Source organism: Plectrocnemia conspersa, unplaced genomic scaffold (assembly GCF_051122295.1).
Source record: "Plectrocnemia conspersa isolate PC_06_02 unplaced genomic scaffold, ASM5112229v1 ptg000008l, whole genome shotgun sequence".
Classification (NCBI taxonomy): domain Eukaryota; kingdom Metazoa; phylum Arthropoda; class Insecta; order Trichoptera; family Polycentropodidae; genus Plectrocnemia; species Plectrocnemia conspersa.
Window position 1 is genome coordinate 23,883,780 of NW_028277172.1, and position 21,392 is coordinate 23,905,171.

The 21,392-nt window shown below is 28.2% G+C and overlaps 1 protein-coding gene across 2 annotated transcripts in view; it reads left to right on the plus strand.

Moving 5' to 3' along the window:
• rdgC (retinal degeneration C) overlaps nucleotides 1–19,489 on the plus strand; it is a 139,237-nt gene extending 119,748 nt beyond the window's left edge. For both annotated transcript variants that reach the window (XM_088189637.1, XM_088189638.1), the window contains exons 12-15: nucleotides 1,524–1,779; nucleotides 16,442–16,599; nucleotides 17,891–17,993; nucleotides 18,124–19,489. In XM_088189637.1, the coding sequence (XP_088045763.1) occupies nucleotides 1,524–1,779; nucleotides 16,442–16,599; nucleotides 17,891–17,993; nucleotides 18,124–18,332 (726 nt within the window). In that variant the 3' untranslated portion in view covers nucleotides 18,333–19,489. The remainder of the gene's footprint in view (nucleotides 1–1,523; nucleotides 1,780–16,441; nucleotides 16,600–17,890; nucleotides 17,994–18,123) is intronic.
• The last annotated feature ends 1,903 nt before the right edge of the window (nucleotides 19,490–21,392 follow it).

Here is a 21,392-nt window from a genome sequence, read left to right on the forward strand (position 1 = left end):
TACACTGTAGTGAAACTATAATTTTCCAAAAATAATCACCCATAATGTATTATATTTAGCTCTTTTCTTCCCCCTTTTACGATCGCCATAACCAGTAATCAAACGGGAAAATTTCGTATTAAACCGTTGAAACGCGGTAGCCTTTGATGGGATCTAATAAAGCCAAGGTAATGTTTATACATTCTATATACAGCTAGAAAAATAAAACATGAATGTATGTGTGTGGAAGTTTTTTTATATCAAAAGTAGAAATTAGTCGAAAGCCTAATTTCGTTTCGTTTAAATTAAATAATTTAATTCATAGCAATAAAAAAATGAAAGTAAAATCTTATCTAAGATTATATCTTGTTGGTGTGAGCGTAACCCTTAACACGGCATGCAACATTTAATTAATTGCCTGAGTTAACAACCCTAAAATTGGTCGTGCACAGTTTAGTGTTTCGCCGACGTGACCTTTGCCGACTTGGAAAATTAGGTCGCATTGCTATCGGAATTTTCCGAGTTTTTTGCAAGAAACGGATACGTTTCCAGAGCGATCGTAATACATCACACTTTAACGTTTGACCGTGTAACATTTTTTCGGGATGCCCTTCAATAAATTATATATTTTTTTTACTATTCGAGAATATTTTATGGAATATTACTGTATGCCAAAGAGTGACGGACATTATATGAACATCATTTTTTATAAAAAAAATAAATTGAATTTATGATAAATAGATCATGTAAAAAATTTAACATTATATTATAATAGTATTGTACACGCCTAAAAAATGTAACGTGATATAAATAAACCGGATATTATCTACATTTACTATTAAATTAAATCTCAAATATTTATATATGTCTATTATATTGATTTTTTATATAAAATATGTTCTTATAAACGAGTAAAGCAAAATAAAATAGTTTATTATTTTCTTTTTTATATATATATATATCAATATGATTTTTTTTTTAATATATATCATATAATTTTTTTTATCATTATTCAATGTATATCATATATGCAAATAATCTAGACTGAGATTTTAGTAGGCAGATTCATTTAATGTTTGCTTAAACAAAGATGGGTCAAAGCAGTGTACAAAATTACAACGCACGAACGTATTTCTGTGTAAAGAACTGGGATTCCAAAATTATATGGCAATGTCTGTGTGTACTTATTAGTATATTGTAAAGATGCTTGATTACATTAACTACAGGAAATCATATTCAAATGCTCAGAAGATGAATTATTTAAATAAGTTTGCCTTTTAAAAATATAATATTAGACAAATCTGATTTTTTAAAGTACAAAACATAGAAAATAAAATTCATATTCTAGAAAAAATTACCATATTTACAATAAATGACATTAACATGATACAAAAAAATAGTTTTAGTACACCTTTTATTATGTGATGTGCTTTGTAGATAAATAATTATGATGACAGATTTTACAGAAATAATCCGACTACAGTTTCTGGATTATATGTTTTGTCTGACATACGATATGATCATTAATGTTTGAACTTTTGCAGGTCATTACGATATTCTCTGCGTCAAATTACTACGAAATTGGGTCCAACAAAGGTGCCTATCTGAAATTAGTTGGACCACAGCTGGATACCCATTTTGTCCAGTACACTGCAGCAATCTCCAAAACGAAAAGGCTTACATTCAGGCAACGAATCGGCTTAGTTGAAACTTCTGCCATTAGAGAACTAAGCGCTCACATACTAGAGAGCAAGATAGAACTGGAGACTCATTTCAGGAGCTACGACAGAGACGGAGACGGTACGTGTGACAACTTCTTAATCTCTTGTAATTTATATTCATATATTTTAGATAGCGAGCCGAGATTCGCTTTATTGCAAAATGTTGTAAATTATGAGAAAATTATTACTATAATATACATATATTTATTATTATTTTACAATATTAAAACACACATATAGGAGGATAGATTTTGGGCTATGTAAAATTCCTATGATAGATTTTTTTATGTATATACGTCAATATTGCTCTAGAGGTTCTAATTTAAGAACCTTTAACATAAATTAATTGCAATTTAACAGTTTTATACAACAGATTGTGTATACTATTGAATACGTTATTTATAAACCACACTATTATTGAGCTTCTAAATTTATTATTTAGCCCAGAAATATTGATTATTATGGTATAATATGTACGTAATTATCTTGAAGTAGAACACGCAAATCTGTATAATAATGCTGAAGGGCAAAGAGCGTGATGATTTCGTAATCGGGCAGAAGCAGTAGCGAAAGAACGGCCAGTTAATTGCATAATTGAATGTTTTTTAGAACAAACTTTTGCAGCTTCTAATTAGAATTCGAAACGAAAGCCGCAAATTAAACAAAACAATAAAGACCCGCTTGTTCGTTCCGCTTCTGAGAAATTAAGGAGCATGTTTTTTTACTTTAGGAGCAATTTACGCATTCGGCTATGCGACGAATCTCAATCTAGATACTCGAAACTAATAAAACAATGTAATATATATTGTATAAATATATAATGCGCAATTTATAGTATGAAAAGTTGTTCTTTCATCCCCTATGGCATAATATATTTAATAAATATACAAAGTATATTTAAAAGATTTAGAGACAAAGTCCTAAAAATATTTGTCAGGATTTTATTTTATGACTCACATACTTTATAACATTTGGTTCAGCTTTATTTTATCATGAACCCGCAGATATTTAAATAGTCTAATCGATTAGTAACGGTTTAATTTATAATATTTATAAAAACGTTACATTGTTTATAAAGTGTATCTCTCAAATCGAATTATAACTTATAGTAATTTTAAAGTACAGCTAATGTAACGAGGACTAGTAGAAAAAAATCGTTTTAATCCATTCATATTTTTAACATATAATACAAAAAACATGCACATAGAATTTTATATGTAATTTGAAAAAGATTAACACAAGGAAAAAGTTTAGCAGTTGCTTTCATTGTATGATATTATTTAAAGCATGTTTAAGGATGTAAGCTGACGTTATATTTAATGTTGATATGTTAGGTACCAAAGTTTAAAGCCGAATCGATAAAATCCAAGAGGGACGGCTAATTCTTGCATTACACTATTTATCCTATCTCTTAAGAGTTTTAATTTAAACATTTAATTGTCGAGATTATCTCTTTTTTGAGCCATTGGAAATATTGCATACTCACAAAATCATGTATGTACTATTTTTAATACATATAATATTTTATTTTTAATAAATTTGTATATATAAATTTAATTAGAACGATATCTCATATATAATATATTAATAAAACTAACTCCACATATTATATAAACATTATTGACTATTTATTGTTTAAATAAACATGACGCATTGAAGGTTAAGTTAACCATTAGAGTTAGTAATAAAAATATTTTACTGATTTTGAGCTGACATGTATGTTTAATCACAGACTGTATTTTTACCAGATACATTTATTTTAACTGCAAAAGAATTACCTTTTCGCTTACCATATATTTTTGACAGAAGTATTTTGGTTGCTTTTAAATAATCTATTTAACATTTATTTTTGCAAACAACTAAAACAGCTACTAAAACTTATTTGATTTAAGTTAGTTCGAATAACTTTTTATGCAAGTGCTTTAAGTTCTCTTCTTAATGTCCTAATAATAGCAATATTGTAAAATATACCGCAATATTTTCTGAAAATAAAGTTTACTTTGTAATGTGTTACTTAAAGAAACTCTTTTATATTTATAAGGTGGAGTTTTTTATATTTATAAGGTGTTCGCAAATAATTTTGGGATTTTTTACCGTATAATATTTTTAAACGGTAATTATACTTGATATTTCTTGAACGTGAAAATCGTTTTCCCACCAGCAATATTATTTATTTTAGTACTATAATTTTTCTTTATACATTAATCTAACTTAATATATTTTTTTTCTTACATATATTTACAACAATTTTTTATCAATATCATACATACAATTTTATAATATTTTCTATAAAATAATCTGACTATCATAAAACAGGTTTTCCTAATGCGACATCATTTTAGAATTTTACATATATACATATACAATACATTAACTCAAACATACGCTTATATACTTTCCTATCTCTTTAAATTAAACTATTAAATAATGAAAAATAATTATGCACACCTTAAATAAATGAGCACCGTCCCATATATTTTTTTCATTGCTGGATTGTCGACACCACCCCTCAGTAACCTTAAAAAGTGCTTTATTGAGTTGACGTATATGTATATATATTGCGTCTTTTTATCATTTATAGTCATGTAATTCATACACGCTTATTTTTCCAATACCTTCATCTTCCTAAGTAAATTCTCTGAAAAAAATATTTATTATATTTAGTAAGAAATATTACATCACACTTTAATTTAATTAAAAATGTATTGTATGTAAATACATTTATTAAATTGACATGGTATTGTGAGGTTTACTATACTTTTATGTACTCACTATAATATTACTACCCTATATTTTTGTAATTTATTTATAAGCAGACATCGGTTCAAATCAAATGAAATATTAAATCTATATGTTTGCAGCATGTGATTGTAAGTTAAGGTTGGGTTTAAGCTGATTTAATTAGAACGCAAGTGCAAGATTAAAAGGAGCGGTCTCTTTGAGTCGGCCGGCAATGAATTAATGACCCGCCGACCGACCAATTGTGGTAGTTCACAGTTTGAAAACCCAAAATAGTATGTCTTCTTGTCATTGATGACTTATTCATATTTTGCTCCTAAGATACAAGATTTTGTATCTAAATAAGCATAAAATTTTATTTAAAATTTAATATTTTTACGTTTTATTGCCATATAAATTATGTATATTATTAAAAAATAATATATTTTTAGATTTTTCTGCTAGCTTTCTAAAAGTGTTTCGATTCCTTGTCGATATAACTATTGCTATTTTGACACAAATTAGTTTATAGAGAATCAATATGATTCAACACTCTTTGTGGCAATTTCTCTCGTATAATATAAAGGAAAAAATACAATTTTTTGTATTCTTATAAAAACTGTGAAATGACAAACTATATTTAAAAGCTTTATTAAATAAGTAAAGGTGATATATACTTGACTGGCAATATCGAGATTTTTCGTCACAATAGTTGAACAATGCTGTTAATTAACCAAGTATCCTTATAAGTGGATCAAAGCATATTTACTCTAACCGATTGATTTAACTCACAATTTATAAAAGTTCATCGTGTAAGTGCTAAAAATATCAAGGCTTAGCTGCGTGCGGTACCTCACTACATAAAGCTTATTGAAAACAATGAATGACTTCACATACATTTTAAAGCTTATAATCAAGATTGTGTTAATTAAAATCCAAAGCTTGACACACATACATATATTAACATACATGTTTAGTAAAACATATTTAGAGTACAAAGCTTTCATTATTTAGAATGCCGTTTTACAATATGGCTAGCCCGTATCGTGTTCCGCAATAAAACCCGTATGCAAGTTCTATTTTAACTACTGGGTCACTTTTTCAATTGAATAATATTAACCATCGTGCATTTCAGTTGCTCAAATGTTCGTGATTGCACAAACACATTATTTTTAAATTGCAAAACCATCAGATTTGAATTACAGGAAACAATTTTCCGAAAGAAAACTGTCGTTGTTTTAAACAGTTACCGTCATTCGCAGAACGTAATTTAGAATAGTCGATTGGAGGCAAAATGGAAAATTCTACGTATTTTTTATGTAAATTTCCGAGATGACTCATCGGCGGATATTTTTAAAAACAAATCTAACAAAGAGACGTTTGCGAAAAGCTTCAAAGCTTGTTTAAAAGCTGAAACACGCGAGCTTTCGTAATTGTACCAATTATCTCTAAATGTCTGCATTATCTCACATAATATATAATACATTCGTATGAAATAAAATTAATTCTGTTATTTAGAACACCCTTATAGATTAGTAGTAAGTCATTAATTATATGTTTGTTTTATTTTGCCTGTTAATATTTTATAGTTATGTAGATTAAAAGTGAAAACTTTTGTGTTAATTAAAAAGCTTTTTTTTAATTAAAAGAGCATCGATTCTTAATGATTAATTACAATTATTTATCACCCCAAAACATAATATAAATACGCAAACTCAAAATTTCGATACATTAAATATAAATGTAGCTTACAAATTTATAATTACAAAAATATTAGTAAATACTTATTAAGTTCTTTTTAAATATTATCATCTTATAAATATTTTTAATATGCCTACAGATATTGTTTGCACACAAATCTGATTGAAACATAAATCCATATACGACATCGTTAAACGAGATAAATAAAATTAAACGCCTCTCATAAACTTAATTCGTGATGTATGGCATTATAAGTGTGTTTAATGTCTGGATTATCCCGGATCCGTATTTATGTTATCTCCGCACTTTTGAGAGCCTCCTTTATTATTATACGAGAGAAATTGCCAAATAAAGGCAGGTGATTTTGGCTGTGAAACTTTACCGGCCGTTGTGAAGAGTCTTGTTTTTGGGTGCTCATACGTGAAATTTAATTTCACGCCTTCGTGTCTTTCACGATTTTCGACTGTAGAATTGTTTTATTTAAAAATACAGCTTACGTTGTAATCTCTATCTTTATTTTTAATCATATACGTTTATTATTTTAATAAGCTAATATCGTACAAAAAGACTTATTATTATAATTATTAATTATTTCATAATGTACATTAAAAGTTAATGAACATAATTTAATATTTTTTTCTGTACGGTAGAAAAAGCGGTGATATTTTATTCTAAATAAATAGGAGGATTCATTTTATTCAAGTAAAAATATCCTTGAATGAAAACTTTACGTAAATATCTCGTTGCTGCTCTTCAACTAAATTATATGCTTTTGAGTCAAAATCTTGAAAACTTCTTGCTACTTAGATTATAAAAACAGATTTATTTTTAATAGTCTGTAAGCTTTTATATAACTAACGATTTTTATTATCTGCTGCCTAAATACTGCTGTAATCATTTTAATTTAGAATAAATTTCAAACACTTCATTTTTACCCAACTATGTTTATTTTTTATGCTAGAGCTGACTTTTTAAATAGTCGTTGCCAATAATTTAATCACAAATATTTTAATACACATTAAACACTTTTTAATACATAAATCACATATTTGATTTTAATTTAGCAAATATCCTAACATTTAAATTGCGTAAACCTCTTAATTCTCTTGCCCATAACGAGTACTTGACCTCCTACCAGGGCTGTTGCGAGTGACATCCGCGGCAAAATCAACGTCTTGAAACTATTGACCGTATCTTGAATCTAATACCTTATAGGATTACAATATAGCTTTCAGTTCCACTGCCTAAAAAAATTGTACAAGATAGAATTAACTGTAACACAAATTGTAAGCATACTTTCGGGATTTGGTGGCCAAGTAGTGTGACTTTTGCAGCTAGTTGAAAATAGTTTATTGTAAAAAATTATATTTTTTTAATAATATGCACAAAAATACCAAGTATACTTTTTTTAAATCCCTACATTGTATTTGTTAAAAACGATACATTCATGGCTTAGAACTACAATAACGATGATCACATTGCTTGAAAGTAAAAGCGTAGAATAAAATGCTGTTGTAAGGGATTAACATAAGTATTTTTATCGAGGTAGGATATCAAAATAGAATAATATTAATAACCCTTTTAGTTCAAGAGGGCCGAAATATTGACCCACTTTACTTATGCAAAAAATCCCACCCCATGATATTTCAGAGCAATTTTTTTTAATTTAATTTAAAATGTTCGATATTTATGTATTTTTGTATATGTGTGACATATCAACATAAATAAATATATTTTCTTTATCTCAAGCAAATCTAACGGTAGCTAGCAGTTCCCATAAATTCTGTTATGTCACAGAGAAATGACCGCGTCCTTTGTTTATGATAGGGATGGCTGGTGAAGTGAAAACAAAAGCATTTTAATAATATATTTGTACCTAAATAGTATACGAAATAGGATTCGCTAATCATTAGTGTCAAATACCAGCAACTCAATAATTATATTTATTTAAAAAACATATTTGAAAAAATTATGCAAAAGGTTTTTTTAAAAAAAACCTTTTTCATTTACTGAATGGAGCTAGAATGTATTAGACGGTTTAATTAAAATGTGTTGACGAGTGTTTTTTTAAAACTAAATTTATATTTTTTTATTACTTTACATCATTGAAAGTACACAAAAAAAATCACATTTTTAAAATGCATATGTGTAGCATTATTTATTTATAAATACAATGATTTTTTTAAAAAAGTCGCATATTAGGCTAAATATTCTAAGACTTACAGGGCTATGCAGTATTTACGTATTTTTTATTTTATAATATTTACATAAACCTTATTAACTAAATTTTATTAATGTTATTTTTAACGTGATTAAAAATAAATTAGTATACGAGAGATAAATCTTTCGAAAATAAATAATATTGCGATATTCTAAGATTTTTGTGTAATAATTAAAATAAAATAAAATAAATAAATCACATCCCAATCATAAAAATATCACAAACATCAATCATATAAATATTTTTTTTTTTATATGTCGCATTTTGAACAAATTGATTCAGAATTTTCTACGCACTACTTTCTTATAACGTTCTTTCGAATAATCGTAACTGACAAAATATTTTATTCGCATAAAATCGGTCGATCAAAGACGATGTTGTCCTAAATTTATTGTTCCAAAAAGAAAAAGATTTGGTGCCCGAATTTTTGAAAATATTTTTTTTATATATTCAATAATTAAAATATTTAATATATTGAAACAATTGTACCCGAGGTATTCGAATGCTTTGGTTTTGCTAATGGTGATTAATAATCATGGTGGTACTCAAATTTTTTTTCAATTTAATCAAAATAATAATATCAATACCGGTATTAACTGTTTTTCTCCGTAATACCGGTATTTTAAATTTCGGTATTATTCCAATCCCTAGTAACAATCAAAAACCAAAGCTAAATAAATGTCAATAAGTGGCGGACGAACTTGTATTTAAAAAATTTCAATTGGGTTTTAATCTGCACGACTTATTTATTTACATCAGTATAAATTCTATACTTGTACTTACACAGTGGAACTTAAATAGCTTTTAAATAACCGTTAGGTTTCTTAATAAAATGTTTCTTTTGAACGATGCATACTGATAAATTATATGATTACAGTTCTCGCGTTTAGTGCATTATGGCTTTTTCATGTGTGCATCATTTTTTACTGAGAATAATTATAGTATCAAACACATTTACCGACTAGTATCGTCTTCAAAGTTATTTAAAAATATTTTAATGTCAACCTTTGAGTGTTCAGAACTGTCTTTTCAGCATGTTATCGCCCTAACCATTGTCAAAAAGACAACATCCATCATTGTCAAAAGGGACCCATTTGGTGATGACTCGCGGTTTTCATTCGTCTTAATGAAATTGTAATATTAGATCTGTTTAGTCAACCGTTGTTTGCTGACGAGTGTGTATGTTTGCATATTGTACATATTGTATATTCGATAGCAAATATGTACGGCAAAATCGTATTTCGCGTCGATTTAACGTAATGCGGTTTTCTGATGTATATTTGATATAAGGCAACTTGCGAAAATCTCTCTTTATTGCACACACACGTAGCTACATACTACATACATATGTTATGTGCGAATGTGAAGTGAGGGATTCGCTCTTATGTGGCGTATGAAACGTTCACGATGCTACATAAAGTTTGAGTGTCTCTGATATAATACGTAAAGATGTTTATTGTCGTAATTGTCACATTAGAAGAAACGAATATAAACATGTTAAATGTATAATTGACGCCAAAAGTCTTTATTTATTGAGACACTGCCATTTATAATATTAGTTTAATAATCTATTTTCTAGCATTAGATAGAATAGTCTATTTGTATATGCACATATACATGTATAGATAGTTCTTACTTTAAAAATATTAGTTTTTCTCTGTGAGGCTCTTCTTTAAACTTGCGCACTAAATCGCCATAATCACGGTAATTATAAGGATGAACGTGACTAAAAACTAACTGAACGGACCACCACAATAGCTCTCGTTATGTCCAAGGACGGTTGCGGAAACATCACACAAAAAAGGAGCGTTAAAATTTAGCTTCTTGCACAATTTGACCTTCAAAAAATGTCCATCAGTGGTTAGGTCCAAAGAACCGAACAAAAATGTAAATAAATGTTCCTGAGAACAAAATAAGTAATATATGTCTTAGATATTTATACTAAATAGGTTTTAAATCCATGACATTAGTATAATGAGGCAGACGTTTGAATAAAATATTTTCCAATATCTTGTGAACCTTAAAAGTAAACAGAGCACATAAAAAAGTCCATTATGCTCTTTCTAACAAAAAGAGATTACTACAAAAAGTTGAAAGTTTGAATAGTTAATGTTACAGAAAAAAACGCTCAAATAAAGTTTATTTCAATGCCTTTCTATTTCACACTTTTATTTGTTCAGCCTTATTTCTATATGATTCATGAATATAATATTTGTTTCAATAAATTTGACATTTTATTCATATGCATATAAGTATATAAAACAGTTTATGAAGCACAAGTTTCAAACCTAATCACAAAAAAATATATGAACTTTAATTCTGAACCAAAACCATAAACAAATAGTTTGTCTTATATTATATTTCATACATACATATACAATATAATTTTTCACTTCTTACATTATATTTTTATAAATGTCACTCCAACGGTTATTTAGTTTGTGAAGAAAGTATATTTATCTTTGCACACATTATAAACTTTTATAAAGGCATAACATGACCGTGGGAATCAAATGCACTTGTAAAGTGTACGGTAAAGATGCCACTATAATTTATTTGAAATATTTTTTTGTTTAGTTATTTGACAAAATAATAGACCGTCTTTATTGTATTTAATGGCTGTTAACCCTTTAAACGCCAGCGACATTTTAGTTAGTCACCTGTAATACTAGGTACTATAAATACTATAAAATATTAGGTTTAATGATTAAATAAGCTAGTGAAAAAATCTTTAGAAAATAAAAAAATAGAATTTGTAAAAAATGCATTAAATTGTTTTAAATTTTTTTTTTGTAAAAAAAAATAATTAAAATTATGTAGGATTTTCTACACATTATTGACTAAATATTGTGTATGAGCATTTAGAATCCAACTAAAAAATACAGCCGAGCATTATTGTGTATAAACAAACACAGAAATAAACATAAAAGAGTTGTCTTTTATCCTTAAAAAGGCGCAAGCAAATTTGGTAACAATTTAGTAATAAAAAATAAAATACTTCTACTTATTTAGTTCATTGGAAAAATATTAATAATGGAAATTGAATCTGGTCCAGATTTTAAATAACAAAAAAATTAACTTAAATTAAATTGATATTGTTGTAAAAAATCTTCAACACACTCCATTATCAGCTAACTCATGTACATCTGTATATATATATTTATACTATGTATCAAAGCAAAATCCGCTCAGATCTAATTGATTGGAATAATTGAACTCAGACGATACAGAATCGTCGACTCTGCGATTGAAAGCTTCCAAAACTTTTCCATCTGATAATTGAGACTTTGTCTCTGTTATCTTTATGCCTACATCTAAAAAAAAGTATGAAAGAGAATATTGCACTTAATTTAGCGTGTAACGATCTACGTTTCGTTCATCGTTTCGGATTTTATCATCCTTTGAAAAACACGTAATAACGTTACTTTATCTCGATATTAACCGTGTTCAATAGAACTTAAAACGCTCCCGTAAAGTCTCAAACTATTTACGTTGAACGAGCCCTTACAAACGTTCACGTGTATGGGTAGAATGTGTTATTTTATTTGTTGGTGCAATCAATTTTAGTTTATTTTTCTTTCATTTTATTTTTGGGTCGTTAAAGTATATATAAAAGGGTAAGAGTTTATTCTAAAGTTAAGATTTGATAGGTCTATTCAAAAAATAATGTCGTGTAATAAAAAAGAGATTTCATTTCATTATGGTATTTAAAAAAAAATAATACAAGTTAAATTGTATTTCAAATAATAATTATTTTTTGGCTCTAGGTTAAATTAATATATTTTAGATTATATCGTTAAAATATTTATAGTGTGTAACTTGTGTAGTAATGTGATTATTTTTTTGTTGTTTTGAGTCAGTTTACTTACATGCCACGCAAAATATATACGTCATATCTCATGATGAAGGCGAAGAGAGAAGCGGCTGCTTTTTCTGTTTTCTCCGTTTTAATTATTGGCGTTGTTCTAATTGGTTTTAAGTTCAGATAAACTATCTCGTATCTGAGATAAAGAGCTTGATAAAAATCCTTAATGAGGTGTTGGCGGAAGCGAGTACCGAATGCAAGTGTCGCACACTTTTCGTTGCGATAGCTAATTTTTAAGATTTAGGGTTTTAATTTGATCAATGCGCTATATTTTTTCAATATACTACTACATTAGCACTTACAGAAAGCCCTGAACGGCCGTTGTGATGCATCTATCTAACCAAATACTAGCGTTTATTATATGACAAGTCGCATAAAAGCTCGTTTGGGGGCCCGGTTAATTTACCATAAAACATGAAAAAAAAGAAAAAAATTTTCTTCTCAACACTTTTTGCATACGACATTTTTTAGTAGGATTTGATTTCGCATAGTTATGACACTTTTAATTTTTCATTAGCCGCTATTTTGTAAAAAAAATATGTTTTTTTTTCATACAGAATGTATAGTAGGTGCATAGTAGTTCTATACGATACTAAACATTGAGTTCATAATCTTTAAAACCAAGCAATTAGGAGCGTTAACTCTTCTGAAAGTCTCAAAATGGCTCGTATGGGAGTCCGATCGATCTGATACATCGCTTGTTTTGAAGCAAAAAACTATATTTTTTATATTTTCAAAATTCAAAAGTCACCATAATTCAACTTTAAATATGTATAAATCAGCATATACTGACCTTAACTATATTGAAAGTCTTATAAGCGTATGTATGTTGGGTCGATCGACTTATAACACTAAACGTGTTTTGGAAAATCAAAACTTTTTTTTTTAATTTTTAATTTTTTAAAACGGTATCATAAGTATATTTAAAATCTCTATTTTGCATCAAAAATTCAAGTCTATATCTTTAAAGAGAACCAAATACTAGCGTTAACTATATTAGCGTTAACTATAGCGTTAACTATATTCCAAGTCGCATAAAAGTTCGTTTGGGGGCCCGGTCAAATTACCATAAGACTCGTTTTTAAAAAAAAAAATTAAAAAAATTTTAAATGCAAATTAAGCTTCTGAACACTTTTTACCTACGACATTTTTCAGTAGGATTTCATTTTGCAAAGTATGGGGGGTCCGATCGAACTGATAGTTCGCTTGTTTTGAAGCAGAAAACTATTTTTTTAATATTTTATTTATATGAAGTTTAGGCTTTTACACGTTTCATATTTAAAGATCTTTTCGTTAAGATTTAAACCTACTGAGTTACGAGTGTTTGAGTTTTTAGACTTGTCGCCATTTTGCAAAAATTTAACCCATTGGATTTTGCTAGCAAACATAAACAGGATGCTTAAGAATTCTACACTGTCACCAAAATTCAACTTTAAATCTGAATAAATAAGCTTATACTGACCTAAACAATATTGCAAGTCTTATAAGCAAATGTATGGTGGGCCGATCGACTCATAACACTAACCGTGTTTTAGGAAAAAACCTTTTTTTTTATTTTAAATTTTTTTAAACGGTATTATAAGGGTATTTGAAAGCTCTATTTTGTATAAAAAAATCAAGTCTTTATCTTTAAAAAGAACCAAATACTAGCGTTAACTATATGCTACGTCGCATAAAAGCTTGTATGGGGGCCCGGTCAATTTACCATAAAACTTGAAAAAAAAAATATATTTTTTTAAATGCAAATTAAGCTTACCTACAAATTTATGATGGCGCTTAGCAAATAATATGGAGGGAAAATATCGTAATTAATTAATAAATATAAATCGTCAAATACATCAAAAAAATATATAAAACTTAATTTATTCAAAAAAAATTAAAGAAATAGTTTTTTAAAATAATATTATTATAATAACATTTTATAAGTTTTTGCGACACCTGGTGTAGTACACGTGCGTCGTTGAGTCAGAGAAGAATATGTAACTAATCGCGTAGTACCCAAAGTCAAATATCGTGGCGGAAGCGTTATAGTTTGGAGTTGCATGGCGGCAGCAGGAGTAGGAAACCTGTACACTAGTCATTTATATTTCAATATTGAAATATATTTTAATGGATTCTTACTGGTAAATATTTTTAAGCATAGACCACGCTATCATCTGATTTCAGCAAGAAAACGCTTTATGCCATACTTCGCTAAAGAGCAGGGGTTAGTTTGCGTCAAAGAGTTTGACGCTTTTATGATAGCCTACACAGCCACCACACCTAAATCCTGTGGAACATTTATGGGCAAAACTAAAATAAAAAGTTGCCTAATACAAATACTGCATACTGCGAGAAAAATTTCAGATGGAATGGATCAAATTATCTCCGTCCACCCGCAAGTCATTAGTTGACAGTATGCCAAAAAGGATTGCAGCTGTAATTATAGCTAAATGTGTGCTAAAGATATAGCACATTTATTGTGGTGCCCTATTATTATGGACAAGCATATATATATCATAAAGACTATCAGCTTAATATAATTAAACCTCTCGATCTGTGACGATATAGAGAGGACTTGGAACATCAGCTGCTATGATCTGAAGCTCGCGATCAAAGCATTGGTCAAGTGAGATTATGGGCTAGTGGTAAATTACTCCATACACCGACTGATCGCAAGCTGACTCCTATGTTTGGATAATAAATTTGCATCAGCTTTGCCCGACTCTGATTGTGTCGTGCAATCTGGTGTTTATTGTTCTTCATTGACACAATTTCGACAATAAGATTTCATCTCCTAAATTTCGATTTGCATATTAATAGTCACTGTATTCTATCATTTAATTCGGAATCTCAAATCTGTGCATGTTTATCAATAAATACTTGTCAATTTTTATTTACAAAATAGTTACAATTGTAATCAATTAAAATGAAATTGTATAATCATATAGTTTATAATTGAGTTCCACCTTAATTGCACGTGAGCAAGCTTTCGCGCAACGCTTTTACGTATCCATCCATAAAACATGAATTTATGCATTAGGTGCGATATTTGAAATAAGTCCCAGTTGTAAATTGAATTTAAACTCGAGATTGTTTTAGTGTGGCGCGCACAATTTTAGATTAAGATAAGCCCCAAAACCCAAACTCGAATTTTCACACGTTCGTAACCATACGGTGGGGTTTTGTGTAGTAGGTGCGAAAACTAGTCAAACTTTAGCGTGAAACTGAAAATGAAAATAAACGTATATCCCACAGCAATAAGCTGCGTTTGAATTTCAACCAAATTAACATTAATAAATATATATGATATGTAAATATTTCACAGATGACCAAAATGCTCTCTCTAAACTTTTAAATGAATTTAAAGTTAAATTATTTTTATAACGTACACGAACTATAGATTATTTTCATGTATGTATATATTTTTAGAAATTAAGCTGCAGTATGTTTTAGATTGTTTTGATATCTGTCATCAATAAATTCTTTGGGTCAATACCTTTCCCATTTAATCACTACATATAGTTATTTCTCAAGGAACGCTCACATATTTAAAAATTATTTAACTTCATACTAATGACTCTTTGTTGTAATGAAATTGTTATGGCAGTCTACGATATTTACTTTTAAATAGAACTATGTACAATAATCCAAGACATGTATTTCTGAAATTCTCATGGGCACATAACTTAAAACATCTCTTTATTTATACGTATATATTCTTTCACATTTATTCAAAGAAACGAATCCATTTATAACAAAAAGCCCGTTGACACACCATCTTGTTTGCGTATGTAAATTCCGCGAGATGAGCGAACGCAGATTTTGCATGCAAATCTTCCTCGAAGTCTACGAGCTCTAAGAGGAATCACTCTCAAGAAAGCAAAAAATAAACAAAGCACATCTTTCTCTCAGTTGGAGATAAATTAAAATCAACTACCAACCAGAATAATTTGACTTTACGATCATCTTATTCACTATAAAAATGTAAATTAAAATTAAGAAATATAATAGTTATTGGAATTAAAAAATACTATGATTTATTAATTTAATAAAATCGTGCCTGAATCGAAGTTATTAAAAATAAAATAACAACTAAAGGGTGTGTGATTCAACTTTAGTAATTTTCCTTTGCTCGCTACAATATCACATATTGAACTAAATTGAATAAATGTGTCGCGATTTCCCTCGAGTCTCCATTCGTAATTAAGTTCGGTCTCTCTATATATTGCGTCTCAACCTCAATTCCGTCCGCAGGATACATCACTGTGACAGAGTGGTGCAGCTCCATGGAGGCTTCGACGATGCTGGGTCTTCCTTGGAGGATGCTCAAGGACAAGTTGGTGAGAGTTGATCCAGAAACAGGCAGAGTCAGATTCATGGACACTTTTGATGGAGTCAACGCCAATCTAATTGTAAGTGAATAATATTTACAGAAAGTAATATTTAGTAACTGTAAGTTTTTTATTTTTATGTAGAGTACGCTCGCGATAAGGATGCCGGTTGGTTATTGTGTGTGTGTGTGTACATGTATATGAGACGGAGAACCGATGTAGCGTGTACTTCGTTGTCTCGCTTTCTCTTTTAAGGACAGTCGCTGATTCGTCAACGCTGGTATTCGTCATTAAAGTGCAGTGTGGCACAGAAGTTCAATGTTCTCTAGTGATTTATTTTAAAAAAATTTGTGTTGTTATTGGTTTAGCCCAGATATGCCCACTGTCCCATGGGTAGGTCATTAAATTCGTGCCACTGTTTTTTATTTATAAATGAAATTTTAAGAGAACAAAATTTCTTAGGCATATCTGGGTTAATTGATATCAAGGCTTTAAATATAGACTGTAAGTTATTCGTTCTCTTAGCCGTGGATAATTATTTTTCCATTAATCCGTACGTTGTTGGTTTTTTTACACTATTCTCTGTAAGGCTTAAAAAAGTTATTATTCTTATCGTTGCGCCAATGATAATTTTTTAATTTATTCAATGGATTCTAATGATTTAATGGAGTCATCGAGCCATTAAACAATCTGCGAATAATTTCTTTCCCCATTTTATATCTTTTTGCTTTTGAAGAATAGCTAAAGACTTCATAATTTTTTTGACTAGTGAAAGATTTTGAATTTTGCAAATATTTAATTAATGACATCAATGTTTGGTTTCTTCGATTAGATTATATATTTTTAATTTTCCGTTGAAATTTTCAACTTAGCTGAGATGTATGTATGTTAAATAAACATATATTTTCTTTTAAAATAAAAAAAATAAATATTCTGAGCGAAATTGTTTTGAGCCACACAGTTCATGCTCACAAAAACAAACCGGAATCCTTATCCCGAGCGTGTGTTATTTTAACATTTAATTTTATTTAAAACAGATTTATTTAGAATTGAATTGAATTTATTAAAGTAGTTTTAAGTGGTTAAGTATATTTGGTTATGGGGCTTTTAATAGCAATTTGCCAACAAAATCAACTCTTTGATGTACTAAATAGATTTAATAGTAGCTGGATAATAAAATAATACTTTATTTTTATTTATAAATTAATATTTTATTATGACTACTCCTTTTTTATTATTCGACCTTTAATGTAACTCGATAATGTTTCGTCTCAAACGACGTGTGGTCACCTTAACCTTAAGCCGTCTGTCTGATCGGACACGTGTCAAAATCCTTTGCCTTTTTCATAAATATTTTATTAAAATATTTCAGAAAGACGCCCAAAAAACAGGCACATCAACTGTAGTTGAGACTTTATATAGAAACAAGACAAGTCTCGAGGCTATTTTTAGAATCATTGACAAGGATAATTCTGGTATAGTATTATTTAATATATTTATATTAATACAGGAGATACAACGACTCCTTGTCGTTCGTCCGAGTATCTTAGATTATTATTGTATATCATTTTTTTAATAAACTAATTTATTTAAATTATATTTCAGGCTATATAACCCTTGAAGAGTTCTCTGACGCTTGCAATTTACTTCGCAAGCACATGCCTAATCCAATCACTCAGGAACAGCTGGTTGATATTTGTAGACTCATGGATATTAACAAGGACGGTCTTGTGGATCTCAATGAATTTTTAGAGACATTCAGATTGGTGGATACTAACAGACATCGCGATATGGGAGATGGGGAGGATATGTGACAGCACGCCGACCGTCAAGTTACGGCGGTCGATCATAACGATGATTCTACAACCGAATGGATTACTATTGAAAATGGGGATAAGCAGGATGATAAAGTTGAGGATAATACTCAGGATGGTAAAGTTTCGGTTGGAAAAGAAGATAAGTTGATGCAAAACGGAATAAGCGAAGCAAAGATTGGCGAAAGCTCAACTGATAAAACTAATGGCGGAACATAGATATGACTAGCAAATCTTGGGTTGAGTAATAAGTAATCGCGTTTTTATAAAATTTACTAAAGCTAGTATTTTCACTTGAATGGGTAATTATTCCTAGTATATGTTGGAATTTATAGTTATGTTTGGATCTGGGAGTTATTGCAAAACTTATTTTTTATGAGTATATTTGTTCAATATAAACATTTTGTACATTATACAATAGATACTAGTCTATTCAAAATGCTATGTGGAAGCTATTTATCTATTATTGAAACCTTTCTAAACCGAAAAGATGATTCAATTTCAGTAACTAATGCTTAGTTTACGTTAACGTTTTCCAAATGTTTTTTTTTTGGAAAAAACCATAGGGTTCCTGAAAGAGTTAAAATATTCACACATTTGGGACCTAATGGCGTGACTTTGTCAGTTTGTCTTGCATATTTATAGATATATAATATCATCAAGTGATGTTAGGTTTGTTAATTTATAGATATTTAATATCATTTATGTGAAATACGAGTTATTGTAAACTTTTTATATGGTTTATATGAGTAGCTTTGATTAATGGTGGACAGGTTTATGTTGATCAATTACCTATATGGTCAATCCTCGCTCCTCTAATATACGCTCTCGGCATTCCGGCATATTTGTATTTCTACAGTGCCTAAATGTAAACGAGTATTTTATGTTATAAGATTTCTTAACCATGCGTTTCAATAAGTAAGATTATATTGTTCAGTGATGACAAACGTCTATAAAAAGTTTGACTGCGATGAATTATGTTTTTGATTATGTGGCTAAAACGTCCTTTATTTGTGTTTTTAAAAGTCTGTAGCGTTTTATACTTATTTACGGCGGTTTAAATGATTCACTACAAAATTGTTTTTTAATACATTCATCTCGATAGCTAATAATAATGTCAAATAATAGTTAAGGAAACACAGAAAGAATATCAGAAATTTATAAAAATATTTATTAAAAAAAATTAAATTGAGTAGAACTTAAAAAAATGATTATATTGTCATATTGAATTGATAAACGCGATGACTTAGTACTCAACATAAGTTATAGAATTTATTTAAAAAAAATCTTAAATGCCTATTTAATATTTTAAAAATAGTAGACGTTTAAAAAATAAAAAAAATATTTATTAGTTGAATATAAATTAAATAAACTATATTAAAATTTTTAAACATATATATAGTAACTCTGATTTTGACCAATAGTTAAATCCTCCAAAGGGGCCAATACGCAATTTATTATTTCGTATTTTTTTTTAATAAATTTGCACAAATACATATTATTTATAAATATATTATTATTAACTTCATAAATATGCGTTAGAGTTCAAATAAAAAAATATAAAAAATATCATATCATAATAAAAATATATAGCATATTTACAATTATATAAAAAAAAACTATCTAATATACTGATTTCAATTTAACTGCTTACGTTCGTCTGTGTAACCTAAATTAAAAGTTATTGAAACGGGGAACAATTTATTATAGAATAATAAATATTTTTCCTTATTCTCGATTCTATATTATAAGATAAAATTACGCCAAAATTAAATTATCCTATATATTTAATGAATATACATACATAGTAGAAAATATTTTCAATCTATATTCATTTTTTTTAGGTAAATATATAATATGATAAACAACAAAAAAATAGGACCCACATATCCATAAAATATCAATGAATTCCAATATTATTTTAATTATTTTATTAGCTAGTCCTATGTATTATTAATTTATCAAGGGAACAATTTAAAATGCCTCAATTACTATATGCTTTTTAATTAAATTATTTATTGACGATATAACGAAAATACCCTATTTATTATAATACAAAATATAAACTGTTTATTATATTAAATTCCTAATAGATTATATTATAAAAATATTATCAACGTGTAATAAGATACAATGCTTAGCAAAATATACAATTTATTAAACCATAGTTATAAGTCAGTCCAAATTTGAATTATATACCTAATATATAAATATATTTACCTATTTATGTGATAAATATTATAATGAGTCACATAATGTGATTTAACGCTATATGTGCATATCCTAAGCGATTTTTTTATATTTGTTCCATTGTATGAAAAACGAATAAGTGCCAGAGTTATCAATATATTATTTGTATCACCTTATTGATTTGCTTAGCAATTGTTACATTTAAGGATTTTAAAATTTTAAATATGTCTATCTAAAAATATGAAAAATTAAAATATATGAAATTATAAAATAAATACATGAAATGTTCCAGCATCTAATTGTTTTATTTCTTTACTTATATAATAATTATTTATTAATATAATATATATATTAAGCGACATCTCCGGTTAGCATAAAAAAAATATATAATAAATTTACTTAAAATAAAATTAAGCCATGTTAAGAACCTTTTTATTGTAATATTACTTCGGAATATTTTTAACAGATGTCTCCTAAGTCTTCATATAGTATAAGAGTATTTTGTGCATTTTTTATGTAATATTTTAATTAAGTATATCTGAAAACCTCTACTGAAACCGTATATTACGTAAATTTTCAACTAAATTATTTTAGACCGAAAAAATATGCCTTTTCCGCGAAAATTCATTTATAGCAATCATAATAAATATATAAATACATAATTATAGCCTACGAATTAGGCGATTCGGAAGCCATTCTCTTGGAAATGATATTAAATCGTTTCGCGTGCCTATATTGATCTGGGATTAAAAACGCACACGAATATGCGCCGCTTTATTATTATATACCAATCGGTATAAAAATTTATATGGAATTTAAATTTGCTATAAACGAATGACAATTATGTTATTGTAAGGCTAGTGGATTTCT